The sequence below is a fragment of the Scyliorhinus canicula genome, chromosome 10 (genome assembly GCF_902713615.1).
Source record: "Scyliorhinus canicula chromosome 10, sScyCan1.1, whole genome shotgun sequence".
Taxonomy (NCBI): Eukaryota; Metazoa; Chordata; class Chondrichthyes; order Carcharhiniformes; family Scyliorhinidae; genus Scyliorhinus; species Scyliorhinus canicula.
The window spans coordinates 161,306,155-161,322,198 of NC_052155.1; the positions used below are offsets into that span (position 1 = coordinate 161,306,155).

Here is a 16,044-nt window from a genome sequence, read left to right on the forward strand (position 1 = left end):
AACAGTTTTTTGCTGAACATCCACTTCAGCCACTTGATGATCTGCCATTTGATGCTCGTTTGTATGAGAGGAAAATTATGAATGACTCCGTCCCAAGAAAATGGCTAACACATAACAAAGAAAATAGTTGCTTATATTGTTCATACTGCTTAGTCTTTGAGTTTCCCAACACTTGTAATCCATCACCCTTTGTACGTGGCTTTAGTGACTACAGCCATATTAGCCAGAGCTTGACTTTACATGAATCGCCAACACCACATGTCAGAAATGCTCAGCAATATATCAGTGTGGTTAATGATGGCACCTTAGATACATTTTTTGCAGCATCACTAATTAAAAGGAAAGAAGAAGTATTGAAGCAGAGAAGTATTGTCATGAGGATTATAGACGTCATAAAGATGTTAGGCAAGCAAGCACTTCCTTTTCGAGGTCACAGAAATGAATCGGCCTACACTCTAGATAATGAGGTTCTGAATCATGGCATTTTTTTAGCTACAGTGCAGTTGATGACAAAATATGACCCCATTATGGCAGCTCATGTTTGTGCAGTGCAAAACAAGTCTAAACAAAGAATCAAATGATTAGAGCAACAAGGAAAGGCTCAAAATAAAGGCCATGGTGGACTTGTTACATACCTGAGTAAAACAACTATAAACATGTTAATCAAAATTATGAAGAATATGATACAAGAAAGAATTAGTCATGAAGTTTCTCAAGCAAAATATTATTCTATTCAGGTTGATTCAACACAAGATAATTCATCCATTGATCAGTTTAGCATTATTATTCGGTATGTGCTTAAACGTATCATCTGTGAGCGACTACTTTCAGTTGTGCCAAGTAATGATGGTACAGGACAGAGACTTTTTGATCTATTGATTGAAACATTACAGCATCTTAAAATTGACCCCCCAAAATGTTGATCTGATAGCACAGATGGCGCTGCAAGCTACCATGGCCAGTATAATGGTTTACAAAGTAAAATTGCTGATGTGGCTGATCAACATGTTCATATATGGTGCTATGCCCATGTCTTGAATTTGGTGATAACTGAAACAACAAAATGTTGTGTGCCTGCAGTTTCTTTTTTCAATTTGCTCCAGAATATAGCAACTTTTGTGAAAGCATCATACAAGAGAATGGCTGTATGGATAAAAGTTGTTGGAAAACATCTAGGACAAGAAAAAATGAAACGATTAAAGCTAATTCGTGAGACCAGATGGTCAGGAAAATCCAATGCAGCAACAACTATATTTGGACGTTTTGATGATGCCGCTGCCAGTACCTTCGTAAACTATTGACATGCTTATCAATGATACAAGATTTAGAAAAGTTTGATGCAAAAAACAAAACATGAAGAAAATGTTTTACTTCAAAGTCTTCTAAAGTTTGAAACCATATTGACAGCATTTACTTACTTGTATATATTTGAAACAACAACCCCGTTATCAAGTTATATACAGACAAGTGGTTTAGATATGTTTACTGCATGGAGTTTGGTAGATTCAGCTACAACAAAGTTGAAGGAACAGACAAGAACATTTGATAACGTTCACAGCAAGGCTTTGGAATTTGTAAATAAATGTAATGACAGGATTTCACAGATGAATATGGATGAAAATCAAACATTGGAAATTGATGCGTTGGAAACAGCATTGCCAGTTAAGAGGCAGAGGAAGAAGAAAAGAATGGCAGATGAGCTTATTGATGATGAAAGAAATTCCTCAGATTCTCTAGCTGATTTTCGAGTAAATGTGTTTAACCTAATAATGGATTGCATTGTCCAGTCACTAGAATCTTGCTTTGTACAACACGAACAGTTGTATAAAGATTTGTCCTGCTTGGACCCAGCAAAGTTTAAAACTATTGCAGAGAAGGGCCTTGAAGATGAAGCATTGGAAGGTATTATTAAGCTGTTTCCACAAATCAGCAAAGATCAAGTAATATTGGAATTGTTTTCTTTTGCTTCAAACTTTGATGTATTAAAGCTATTGCTTAATGATGGTGAGAATATGGATTCCAGTTGCAATAATTGTAAAATTTGCAGCACTTGCCCATCGTGTGTACTAAAAATTCTGGCATCCAACAGACTTCATGACAAGGCATATGATAACCTTTATGAACTTTATAAAGTCATCTGCACACTCACACAGTTCCTCAAGTCCAATGTGAGAGGACATTTTCAAAGCTAAAGATCATAAAGACAAGGTTAAGAAATTCGCTGTCTGAGGAGAATTTGGAATCATACATGTTGCTATCCATTGAAAAGGAATTGTTAGATGAATTGGATGCAGAAGCAATTATTGGCAGATTCGCACAATCATCTAGTGAACACAAACAATTGCTCTTAATATAGTGGACTGCATGCAATGCTCTATTGTGCTTTTGAACTATCTGTTAATGGGTAAATTGTGCAGTAGACTATTTAAAAATATCAACCAATTACTTAAAATTAAAAAAATAAAATAAAAAATTCAATTATAACATTCTGTATTTACATTTGGTATCTACTGCCAGTAATATGTACAGTACATGTACACTGTAATTATTAAGAAATACACTTTTTCCACAAGAATTTTAATTGTACCCTTTTTTCCATATGTATTTTTTGAAAATTTTATTTATTCGTTATGAAAATTAAATGATAGCATTGTAGTTGTGGGTGGGCTCCCTTTGTCTCCTGGCAACCAATATTTTTAGACCCAGTCCGCCACTGCTTCAGGGGGAAGGAACTGGAAAAGGAAAATCTCCAAACCGGTCCCAGCTTTGATGCTTTCAAAAATATAAAATTCAGTTCTGAACACCACAGCTCAGGAAAGATATGTTCACCATTTCATCTCTATCTCAACTCCATGTACCCACCTTAATCCAATGCCCCTAGCAACCCTTACCTAACAATCAAACAATGGCTCTCCAACTTAAAATACTCAATTCATAGAGCATCTCGAGCATTTTAGGACAGCGAATTCCAGATTTCACAGTTAAACCACTGAGCTTCCAGTCTGCTACATAAGGGAATGCTAATTTATTTTTATTAATTTACGGGGTGTGGGTGTCGCTGGTTAGCCCAGCATTTATTGCTCGTCCCTAGTTGCCCTTCAGAAGGTGGTGGTGAGCTGCTTTCTTGAACTGCTGCAGGTGCACCCACTGTCCTGATAGGGTGGGAGTTCCAGGATTTTGCCCCAGCGACAGCGAAGGAACGGCAATATATTTCCAATTTGGAGTGTGGTGAGTGACTTGAAGGGAAAGGTTGGGGGGGGGGGGGGGGGGGGGGGGGGGGGGGTGTCAGGATGTGATTAACTCGCTGTAGGATTCCTAGCCTTTGATCTGCTCTGGGAGCCACTGTATTCACATGGCCAGCACAGTTCAGTTTCTGATCAATGATAACCACCAGGATGTGTTGGCCTTACTCCTGTACATCAGCTAGCTGACCAGACCAAAATCAGTGATCAGGATCTGAAGAGGAGATTGCACACGGATCCACCTGCTACCAAGCAAATTGGAGACACGTTTTTTAAAAATGGGGGATGGTGCAATTAAAAACCTTTAGCCCAATCTCGGGCCTGATCCATTGATATCAGTAACAGAACTTATAGGTCACATATGATTAAATTACATTTTCTATGAATGTACTGTAATATCCCGCACGGGACTTACAGGGTGGGCATGATGATCTTCCCCATGGCTCTCATGGGAGTACGAGATCCCCCACTGGGGGGCAGGGGAACTCAATTTAGCAATGTACAAAAGGTCGACCCTTAAGGAATCGACCAGAAAGAGAACCTGTAGGGATCCACTAGGAGGTGTATATCCCATATTGTAAACAAACCCAAATTCTTTATTTTACTTGGCATGGACTCCCTGTATCCTTATTTAACTGGTGACGAGGCTGGGATTTGAACCTTTCCCAAGTAGCAGTTGTAGGGATGTTTGCTGCTGACAAAAATGGAGGAAATGGTTTTGGGTCCCTTTGGCCCTCGTACACGCTCCTCCAATGGAACGTGTTGGATGAAGGTGAAGCCTTCCGGTGTCGGAAAGTATGGAGTCTCCATCTGTCCAAAGTTCTGAATTTTTTTCCTGTAATATTTTATCAAATAAACCCACCTGAACTTGTAAAAAATAAAATAACGTGAATAAAATAAATGAAAAAATGAATAAACCCCCCCCCCCAACTTGTAAAAAAAATGAATAAAATAAATGAAAAAAATAAAAATTAAATGAATAAAATAAATGAATAAAAACCACTACAGAACTTGTAAATCAAAAAGCTGCAACCGTCCTATTTGCGCATGCGCACCGATCATCTAGCACGCATGTGCAATGCTGCCGATGTTTTTTTTAATAAACATGTTCCCGGCCGCTTGCAGCCGGCGTTATGAAAAGCCGGGGGCTGCTGCCTGGGGTATTTGCGCAATCGGGAGCGCCGCGGACAACGGCTCTGCGACCCTCCCGACACCCGTTCTTTGAAGAACACTGCTTTACGGGACAGACAGTAAATTACTTCATTTTGCTATTCGGTTCTCTGCATGCATAACTTGAGAGAAATGACATTGTGCTTGGCTTCCATTGCTGGGACCATATAATGACTCCATCATCAGTTAAACAAACAGGTCTGTTCTACTTTCCTTTTGGGCTTTGAAGTGACAGCAAAGTTTTGCAGGACAAACTGCTTCATTAAGAAATGCAAGCGATACTTCCCGAGAGCCCGGCTAAAACGAAGGACGAAAGTAAACATTTAAAAGCTCCAGCATTTCGGTAGAGTACAAACACACCATGGATGTCCCAAGCAACAGCATTTTCAACGAGAACCATCAAGATAATCTTAATAGATGCGGTGGAAGTAGCACTTTGTTACTTACTCTCTGTCCCAAAGGAAAAGCCAACTGATGTTCAGAAGATTGTTTATAATCCAAACTAAGTAAAATAGACAGGGCAGCACAGAAGGCATCCATGCAAGGGTATCTCTGTGTGAACAAACATCAGAAAGAAACAAGATAGTATTAACAATAGTGCTTTAGTTTGTAGCACAGGAAAATCTATATATTAATTAATAAGTTGCCTTCATATAGCACCTTATCACATCAATCATTGTTGCAATGCAAGCAAATATTCACTCTAGAAAGAATAACTAATTACAGGAACTCCCTTACCCAATAACCTGTGAATGAAGTGTAATTAAGTGGCTCACTGAGTTAATGGTACAGAAGATCTATCCAGAATGAAATGAATTATGCTGCTATTCCTCATTCTTCAGCATTCCTGCAACCAAAATCCAGCAGTCATTTTCTCAGATGATCTACAGCCCCTAAATCAATCTTATGTGGTGCAGCATTATATATGTTCCCTGGATACTCAATTTTGGCCTCTGCTGCGGTGATTGGTAACCTAAGCTAGTGAGTGGGTCGCACAAGTGCCCCTCCCTTTCGGACGGCCGCAAGGCTTGTTGGCTAACCATGACTCCATGAATAAGATTGAATATATTTAGTACACGCCGAATATTTGATAATGAGTTCTAGAAAATGTTTAATCACTCATATATTAATAGAACTCTCACCAACTTTAAATGGTAAAAACGAAAAATATTTGCACTTTGGATGCATATGGGTGGCACGGTAGCACAGTGGGTAGCACTGTTGCTTCACAGCTCCAGGGTCCCAGGTTCGATTCCCAGCTTTGCTCACTGTCTGTGTGGAGTCTGCACATTCTCCCTGTGTCTGCATGGGTTTCCTCCGGGTTCCTCCCACAAGTCCCGAAAGACGTGGTGTTAGGTAATTTGGACAATCTGGAATTTCTCTCGGTGTACCTGAACAGGCGCCAGAATGTGGTGACTAGGAGCTTTTTACAGTAACTTCATTGTCATGTTAATGTAAGCCGACTTGTGACAATAAAGATTATTATTATGGAGAGCATGACTCTCTCAGTCAATGTTGTGAGCAATCAGAATGCACCTCACCACATTATCCATGCTTTACCTGCGTATCACTTCAGTCACACCGGTAGGAAAAAAACTGTGTGAACGGAAATCAGCGGAATGTGGTGTAGCCATCTAAGATGGCCATCTCCAAATGACTATGGGAATTATGGCCAACCCAGGACTCAGACAGATACAGAGCCAATGTGTATCTGAAACACAGGTAACCGGACCTGATCGAAACACCCCGCTCGTTTGCATTTTAATGGCCCATTTTCCCAGGTCAATACAACTCCAATCAAGCAACCGGTACAGCCACCCACTGATCGGCGCCACTCCCCTTACTCAGAAAGCACAACTGCCAAGGTCAATGACCACTAAGGACCCACCCAGCTACCAAGGCACCTGCCCCTTTATTGACCGAAATCGAAGACAGTGATCAGAGCCCTCGAACTATTGGGTCCAAGGATAAGGACCGCCCGAAAGAGCGCGAAATCCCAGAGGGATAAAAGGGAGCACAGCCATGTATTCCGTCTCTTTTGGATCCGGCCTGTGCCAACCCAATCGTATAGCAGGAACAGCCAGCCAAGTTCAAGATCAACGATCGCTATCTGATGGATGAGCCCAGCAGAGGTTTCTTTGAACCAGACAAGTGAAATCCAGATAAAGGCCTCATCCACTTGCACAGTGCCGGTCGCCCTGAAGTTAAGTATAGGTTATTGTAGCTGATAGGTGTAGTTTAACTCATAGTAGATATTGTGTTTGCATGTCGAGGTAACTCTTGCGCATGTAAATAAACCATCTTTTGAACTAACTAACTTGTTGTGTGGTCATTTGATCGATATAAGTGAAGGCTTGTGGTTCACCAACATGATTATTGGCAACAGTGCCAATCCCGCATGCATGGGCAACATTCAGGACCCAGATTGCCCACTACTGCTCTGGTGCTGAATTTTTGGAACGCTCCTTCCTATATTCAGCGTTCCTGAAGAATTTACTGGGTTACTTTCACTATTTTGTCTCATATGTTTTAAACCTGTGTCATGAACATCTCAATGGTTTAGCACAGCTTCACACAACTGTGTGCAGCTGATTGAGATACGCTTCACAAATCCCCCCCACTGAAATGAATCAGAGGCGTAGAGAGGGCAACTGTGATCTTCAGCACCACTGGCATGGGGTGTCTGTCCACACAGTTGTCGGTGATTTTTGGACTAGCAATGTCACATCTTGCTGTGACTGTGTCCCTGGAGAGATGTAGTCTTCTACAGCACTGAAGCTCAGGCATTCAGAGGTCATTGGAGCACTGTCTGTACACTCTAGCTGCTGAGTAATGGTGTCTGTGGTGTACCCTCCTGTCTTATCCCCTCTGCTGCCCCTGCACCAACTAAGTCCATGCTTCGCTTAAAGGTCTCTCCCTGGGACCCTGCCTGTGCTCTCCTGCCCTCCTCTCCCTCTTCAGAGGAAGTTCAACCAACAGAATACACTATTCCCATTGGATCAGCTAAAGAGGGCCAGCCCCATGCAAGTGAGGGATCAGCTCCAGTCCTCACAGAAACATTCCAGAAGATGAAGTCCTGAAGTACTGAAAGGCAGCCAGGGAAAGCTTAAGAATTGCTTCGATACCTACATGTCAAAGAGGGAATGGGAGGAAGAACTTGGGGAAAGCTTTGAAGGAGGGATTTGGAGTGAGGCACTGAGAGGGATAAATTCAACTTTCTTGTGCGCAAGGTTAAGCAGAGAGTACACATGACAAAGTCGCGTTTACGTAATTTTTTCCAGAGGTGGAGGATAAATGTGGGTGATGCTCTGGTGGGCCAGAAGACCACACCCATATGTTTGGGTCCTGTCTGTAATTAGTGGCGTTTTGGGAATCCTTTGGGAGAACTATGTCAGAGATTATAGGGCTGAAAGTAGCACTGAGTTCATGGGTGGCGGTTTTCAGGGTTTTCTGAGGCTCCAAGGTTGCAAACGAGGAGAGAGGCTGACGATATAGTCTTTGCCTCCGGAGGGGGATCTTGTTTGGTTGGTGAGCCTCGAAGCCACCTACGATAGAGGGATGGGTGAGTGATATGGCAGAATTCCTCCATTTGGAAAAGATAAAAGGCGGCATTCTCCGTTTGCCGACACCAAAATCGTGAAATGCGATTGAGCGAAGAATAGGTTCCGACACCAAAATCGCGCTGGCCGCTGATTTGATGCCAAATCGCAGTTCTCTGTCACCGCAACAGTGGTGTCATTGCGTACCGGAACGCAGGTACAGTGACACCATTTGCATATCATTAGGAGGCCTGACCCGGTATTCTCCAGGGCCTCCGCAATTCTCCTCCTCCGATGGGCTGAATTCCTGATGGCGCGGTTCACTTGTGCTTTTAAAAATCATGAAACCTGCGCGGCAGTTGCTGAGGGAGAGGGTGTACGGAAAGTGTCCAACATCGCCATAGTTTGCTGAAAGTTGTGCTGCTGGCCTGGGGGGCTTCTACCAAGGCCAGAGGGAGGGGGGTGGGGTCGGGGTTGGATGGGCATGGGGTTGGCCAGGAGGTGGGTGGTGGGGTCGGGGTGGATGGGCATGGAGTACTATTGGCACAACAGGCAAGGTGGCCATGCTGCTGCGAACGCTGCTGACAGCCCACTGTGAACATTTCATAGAACTTACAGTGCAGAAGGAGGCCATTCAGCCCATCGAGTCTGCACTGGCCCTTACAAAGATCACCCTACTGAAGCCCATGTATCTACCCTATCCCCGTAACCCAGCAACCCCCACTTAACCTTTTAGGACACTAAGGGCAATTTAGCATGGCCAATCCACCTAAGCCGCACAACTTTGGACTGTGGGAGGAAACCGGAGCACCTGGAGGAAACCCACGCAGGCACGGGGAGAACGTGCAGACTCCGCACAGACAGTGACCCAGCCGGGAATCGAACCTGGGACCCTGGAGCTGTGAAGCAATTGTGCTAACCAATATGCTACCGTGCTGCATTAAACATGGGCCACGGGTGGTATAGGTTTGCCCCCTCCCCCCCCCACCTACCCACCCAGGCGACTCTGGCCCCAGCTGATCCGTCAAAGGGATGTGCGCTCTCCAGCACAACCAGTGCCATCTTGTTAGCTGGGCTGAGTGTGTGTGGGGATTGTAATGTATATGTGCGGCTGCAGCTTGTCAGCCTCTCGAGTGTCAATCACAGACGCGGCAAATCCCACACCGTTTTCCATTGGAATCGATTGTGTTCCACATGGCGCCGGTGGCTGGGCCCTTAACAGTGGTGGAACTGTCCAGGTGTGGTGCCAGTTTTGCTGTCGTGAAAGTCCACGAATTCTGCATTGGCTTCAATACTTAGTCTCAGAAACTGAGAATCCCGCCAAAATGTGCCATGAGGGTATCAGAGGAGGGTTTCCATTCGCGGTGGAAGCCATTGATCTACTTCTTTAAGGATTGTTAAGCATCAGCAGCAGGGTGGGTGGGGGGAGGGGTTAGGGGGTGGGACCTTTTGGTTTCTCTGCCCATTTTTGTAAATCTGTCAGTTTGTAATTGTGCCACCCAACAGAGACAATGCGTCAGTTTTTCATCTCAATTCCTTTGACTGCAGAGAAACTCCTCTGCTCCAAATCTTCTTCCACAATTGTCCTAGACCATTCTACCCATTACGCTCGTTCTCTGAAAAAGCATCTCACCAAGTCGCACTCACCCACCTTTCCCCACAGCCTTGAAGATTTCCCCCCAGATTATTCTCCATTCCCTTTTGAAAGCTTTGCTTGAATCGGTCTCCGTCACACTCTCAAGCTGTGTGTCCCACATCCTAACCGACCGCTGCGTAGAAGCGTTTTTCCTCATGTCAATGCTGCTTTCGAGTTTTGCAAATCATCTAAAATCTGTGTGCTCTTCGAAAGCTTCTCCTCACTCAGGTGAACAAGCCCAGTCTGTCCAATCTATACATGTAACTGAGGTTCCTCATCCCCGCAACCAATCATTTTCATTAATCTTTTCTGCACCCTTTCGAATGCCTTCCCATCCTTCCTAAGGTGTGGTGTCCGGAACTGGACACAATATTCCTGGGCCGTGATTCTCCCCTACCCGGCGGGGCGGGGGGGGGGAACCCAGCGTAGCGGAGTGGTGCCAACCACTCCAGTGTCGGGCCTCCCCAAAGGTGCGGGGGCTAGGCCCGCGCCGGAGTGGTTGGCGCCATGCCGACTGGTGCCAAAACCGGCGCCAATGGTCTTTGACGCCCGCTGCCCAGCATCGGGGCTGGCCGAAAGGCCTTCGCCGCTTCGCGCATGCGCCGGTGCGTCAGCGGCCGCTGACGTTGCCACCGGCGCATGCGCGGTGGGGGGGGGTTCTCTTCATGGCGGAAGAAAAAGAGTGCCCCCATGGCACTGGCCCGCCCGCCGATCGGTGGGCCCCGATCGCGGGCCAGGCCACTGTGGGGGCACCCCTCCCGGGGTCCAATCGCCCTGCGCCACACCCAGGACCCTGGGGGCCCGCTCGCGCCGCCACTCCCGCCGGCACCAGAGGTGCTCCAATTCCCGCCGGCGGGAGAGGCCTGTCAGCGGCGGGACTTCGGCCCATCGCGGGCCGGAGAGTCGGCACGGGGGGGGCACGCCGATCAGCGCGGGGACCACGCCGATCGGTGGGGCGTGATTCCCGCTCCCGCCGATTCCCAGGTGGCGGAGAATCAGCCCCGGGCGATTCCCCGACCCTGCGGGGGAGTCGGAGAATTCCGCCCCAGTTCAGACAGAAACAGCATTTAGGATGGGTTTATCAGAATGACTTCCTTGTTTTTGTACTTCAGTCTCCTATTTATAAAGCCCAGGCGCACATCTGCTTTATCAAGTGCTTTCTCAATGTGCTCCATCATCTTCACTGATTTTGCACACATGCCACCAGGTCTTCCTGATCCTACACCCTCTTTAGAATTGTATCCTTTATCTTTGTTGCTCGTTATGCTTTTACTTAATTGCTCTGTTTTAATAACCTTTGCTCTCGAGTCGCCAGGTATCTTTCTGATGCGACCACGAGGTTCAAAGCCAAGTGCTGATCAATAACTCAATACACAGTTAGTAAGTTTCAAATCAAAACACATTTATTATACACACAGTCAATCACTACTCGTGCATAAAACTCTACTTACTAGACTATCACTACAACTAAAGGCCTATACTTAGCTTTCAAAAGGTCCACCAGGTCAGAGGAACAATGGCCTTTGTCCGGTTCTGAGTCTGCAGGTTTCAAGCTGTTATGGAATAGTAGCTAGGAGCGCCTATCTCGTAGCGTGCGTTGACTGGAGACTTACTTGGTTGGTGCAGCTGCTAGGCAGGTCTCTCCTTGTTGAGAGTCACGGTCAAGAGTTCTTTGAGAGCTGCCAAGAGAGCGAACTGAACTTGGGGACTCTACTTTATAGTCCCCAGGGGTTTCGCGCCCTTCTGGGTGGACCCCGGACTTGGTCCCAATTAATTGGACCATGTCCCAATCGTTTCTATCGATTTCTCCAATACTGGAGCTGTTCCCTGATCGTTGGACCCATCTATGTGTCCGTTGGCCTGCCTTTGTCCTAGCTCCCGCTGGCGCCGGGAGTCTGGTTTGGTCCCGATTGCTTCAATGTTTCTAATTGTTTCTGTGGATTGCTCATTAGTAAGTAGATGGCTATTGGTTTTGGTTCTGTCTGGGGTCTGCAAATCTTAATACACAGGAAACCTTGCACCTGCTTGTGTGTCCTGTGGCTGGCCGATTTTCCCTGCATTCTTTGCGGGCCTCCATTTTGGAATCAGGAAGTGGCCACCCCAGGCGGCTACATCTTATATTGCCTTTTCACATTCTGCTCATCAGTATGCATCACTTCAGTCTTCTTCACACTAAATTTCATTCTTCATTTATCCACTCATTCTCCAGCTTCTCTGTTCTTTAGAAGTTTATCACCATCTTCTTCACAGTTCACGATACTTCCAAGTTTTGGGTCCTCCCCACACTTTTGCACACATAATCAATTTATGATATAAATATTGGAACAGAAAGCATGTCTTTAATTTGGGAAGTGAATCATGTCCGATTGCCCTGATCCAATTCGATCTTAAGTTCCAAGTCCAATTTTTCAAAAATTAAATAAAGGGGTAAGGGTGTTGTTGCTATGGCCATTCATTAGCCACCGTGGTTAGCCTTGATTTATCTGCACACTAGATTTATCATTATGCTTTCCTCTGATATTCTTAACTACTAACAGCCAATCTCCTCACTCTCAAGATGCAAGCCGATTCCTTGACCTGACCTACACATACTGCTAACTATTTCCAGCCTAACAGTTATGGATTTCAATGACTGCATGCTAAATTCAGACCTCACTGCAAGTCATACAAATAACTGGACTGATCGCAAGGGCTTGTTGATTGTTTGTGACAACCAAACAAGTTCTCAAAATAGTTGCATTGGTTTAGCCTGGAGATTGTAATTACTGGATATTAAACTCCTTGGCCAACCCCAAAAATAGGTTCGGTGATCGTGATGTGTGACTAACCCATTACTTCCGAGTCAGGCAGCACAACTTGGTGCTGCTTTGCATAATTGCGTTGTCCAGCCAGGACTAAGTGAACTGCTGAGGATGTGTCGGCAGGGGGTCCAGGTTCACAGGAGGCTTAGCACCACTTAAAGTCAGCCTGTGCCTCTTAAAGAGGGGAGAGGGAAGGAGGGGGGCAAGTGATGGAACTACTCATGGAAGAGAGTCCGAGCATAGGAAAAAAAAAGAAAATGATGGTGCAACAGAAGGTCATGCTCAAAAGGTTCGCTGATGCTGCACTGCAAGCCTGGCAGAGAAGGGGCGATGTAATCTTTCCGCTGGAAGCGGAAATTTTCAAATTTCCCTTCTGGGATTTGGAATAGCATGGCATTTACCATCAACTGTGTTCTTGACGCGGGTGATTATTCCAGCTGCTGAAGATACATTCAGCTGGATGTGTTTGAGACAGCATTAGCTCCAAAATGGTGCAATCTGACGATTCTGTATACTCCCTGGATGTTGCACTAAGAACCTCCTCGAGCATGGCATCTGGCGCAACTCGCAGCGCAAGTGTGAGCATGTACAGTAGATGCCATTTTGGAGCCAAAACAACACTTGTAGCATAGAGAAAACAGGCACATAGGTGGCAAATTTTCCAGCCCTTATGTATGTAGACTGAATTAAATCTAATTGCAGAAGGGGACTTGACTTTTTAATCAAAGTCAAATTGTGGAACATTTATATCGAACAAAGGATTTTCACATTCATATAAAGGGAGTGACAGATCCTATGTGCTAATCTATGTCCTAGATTGAGTTTATCTAGTGGGAAGCTTAATTACCCACCTTCCAGTTCGAAGAAGTTGATTAATATGGAAGGAATGGAATGAAGGGAAGGGAAATAAATGGATGAGCAGCTTTTTTTTAAAAACTTATTCATCCTTGGACAGCATGTGGTACAGGTAGGACTAGCATTTATTGCCCATTACTTATTGTCCATGACTTGCTGGCCCATTTAGCGGGCAGTTAATAGTCATCCACATTACTGTAGATCTCAAGTCACATAAAGGCTGATAGGAATGGCAGATCCATTCCCCCAGAGAACATTAATTAACAAAATGGGTTTTAATAGCAGTCCAGCAGCGTTATGCTCATCATCATTGATATTAGTTCTTTCAGCCAGGCGCTTGATTTTGAAAGAAACAATGGGGTAAAGTTGATGTTTTGGATTCAATTGCTAATTCCAGCACAAATTACTCCAAAAATATTCAATCAAACCGGACTAAATTGTGGAATGTTTCCGGCTAGGAATTTACCATTTTTTAAAAAGAGGTTAAGTCCCTCCCTGGTCATTGGGATTTCAATTATGCTTCAAGAACAAAGGTTTTACAGCAGCAAGAACAGAAAAGGTACGTTTATGCCAAATCTCGGGAATGGGTCCTTCATTTCTCCTATTTGCATTCATTCCTTAGAAAGGTAGAGGGTACAGGCCAGGCTGTAGTGAGTAAAGTTGACAATCTACAATATGCTGAATTCAAATAGCAGTTGTAGTTTCCTTAACTTTATGGCCGCAATTCAATGGACTGAAGTTAAAGTTAGGCATGTTTAGTAGGAAGCTTCTGCAGTGCCGAGAAACGTCCCACTATCTAACGTCATTTTGCCACTTTATTTGGCCTTGGGGAGTTTCTCCCCACCGGGGCTGCACTTAGAGGCTGGTGAGCCATCAGGGTGCCATTTCTTCCGTCCCCGTTTTTCCCAACCCCCCCCTTCAGCCGCTTCCCCCTCACCTCTTTGACCGCCCCCCTCACCTTCCAAACCTTGGGGAGGCACCCAGGAACCCCCCTCACCCCCTCTAAATGGCAATGCCACCCTAGGCCTGACCCCTGGCAGTGCCAATCTGGCACCTAGGCAACCGGTCATTGTCAGCCTGGCAACCTGGCACTGCCAGGGTACCCAGGTGACACTGCCTGGGTGCCTGGTGCCATGAGGAGTACCAAGGTGACACCCTGCTGGGTTCACAAACACCCAGGGGTCTCCAATGGGCCAGTACTAAACGGTTCCCTGGCAGGGTCTCCCAGGAGCGGTCATGGAGTCCCAGGCATCGGGTGAATCCGGAGTCCAGGTATTTAAATTAACCGGTAGGCTGATTTAAATATTCCGATCTGGGTCACACCCAGCGAGGGCGAGATCCAGATCACGCCGGGCGGAGCCAGTCGGGTGACTTGCGATCGGACCAGCACCCAGCGCAGACGCCAATTTGGGGTTTGCGTGTGATTTGCCCCTTGCGCCCAGATCTGCGCTGGCCATAACGGGATTGCTGAACCGCGACCATACCTCAAATTGTTCAACATCCATCTATTGCATCACTGTTCTTTTGGGCATGTACTGAACAAAATTAGATGATAGTCAAAGACTAATCTTAATAGAACAGAATAGAGACAATATGTACATTATTTGGAGCACAGTATTACCTTCGACATAATCCACTGCATGCATAGACAAGCCATCCAGCTTGCCAGATGTAAATGACTCCCCAGATAGAGAAGGTCCATGCTGCAGGGGTGATATCAGTGCTGTATTTCTTTGATACATTTCCAGTGGATTGATGGAAGGGACCTAGTAAATTGACAAATATTGTTATTGTATGGCTGTTTTAGCACAGACTTGTAATCTGAACAAAACATTGACATTTTAAGTCTAAACAGAAAGAAAACCACAGAATTCTTAACAGTGCAGAGGGGCTATTTGGCATGTCTCGACCGACTCTCCGAATGAACAATGCACCTACGCCAACCCCCCCCTCTTAACCCTCCAAATGGTGGTTGGGGGGGGGGGGGGGAGGGGGGGCAACGGTAGATCAGTGGTTAGCACATTTGCTTCACAGCTCCAGGGTCCCAGGTTTGATTCCTGGCTTGGGTCACTGTCTGTGCGCAGTTTGCACATTCTCCCCGTGTGTCCGTGGGTTTCCTCCGGGTGCTCCGGTTTCCTCCCACAGTCCAAAGATGTGTATGTTAGGTGGATTGGCCATGATAAATTGCCCTTAGTGTCCAAAAAAGGTTACTGTGTTATGGGGATAGCGTGGAGGTGTGGGCTTACAAAGGCTGGTGCAGACTCGATGGGCCGAATGGCCTCCTTCTGCACTGTAAATTCTATGATTCTTCCTTTTAGGATAACGCACTAATTCCCTTATGAATGCCTCAATTGAACCTGCCTCCACCATTTTCTCAGGCAGTGCATTTCAGACCTCAGCCACGTGCTGCGTGAGAAAGTATTTCCTCCCGTCACTTCTGCTCCTTTTACCAATGACTTTAAACCGGTGCCCACTTGTTCTTGATCCTTTCACAAGTGGTGACAGTTACCCTCTATTCATTATTCTGAATACATCTATCAAACTTCCCCTCAGCTTTTTGTTCTCTACAATGGTTAGTAATACATGAGCCGTGTGGGACAGGTTAGCGCGCATGAGTCTTTTAACAGATAAAAGCAGCATAACTTAACTTTGGTTCAGGGAATTCAGAACATTCATTCATACTTGGGTCTTTGCACAGACAAAATGCCATTGGCTGGCTTCAGCAAACCTTCGCATAGAATTGGAAGAATCTGAGATCGAGACCTGACTGGAGAGCGAGAGACAGCTAGAAATGCGATCGG

At 45.5% G+C, this 16,044-nt stretch overlaps 1 protein-coding gene across 1 annotated transcript in view; it reads right to left on the reverse strand.

The window, feature by feature from the left end:
* Positions 1-16,044, reverse strand: part of si:ch211-161h7.5 — a 59,307-nt gene that overhangs the window by 25,224 nt on the left and 18,039 nt on the right. The window contains exons 3-4 of the mRNA XM_038808483.1: positions 14,865-15,009; positions 4,860-4,964 (exon numbers count right to left, since the gene is read on the reverse strand). Of these exons, the coding sequence (XP_038664411.1) occupies positions 4,860-4,964; positions 14,865-15,009 (250 nt within the window). The remainder of the gene's footprint in view (positions 1-4,859; positions 4,965-14,864; positions 15,010-16,044) is intronic.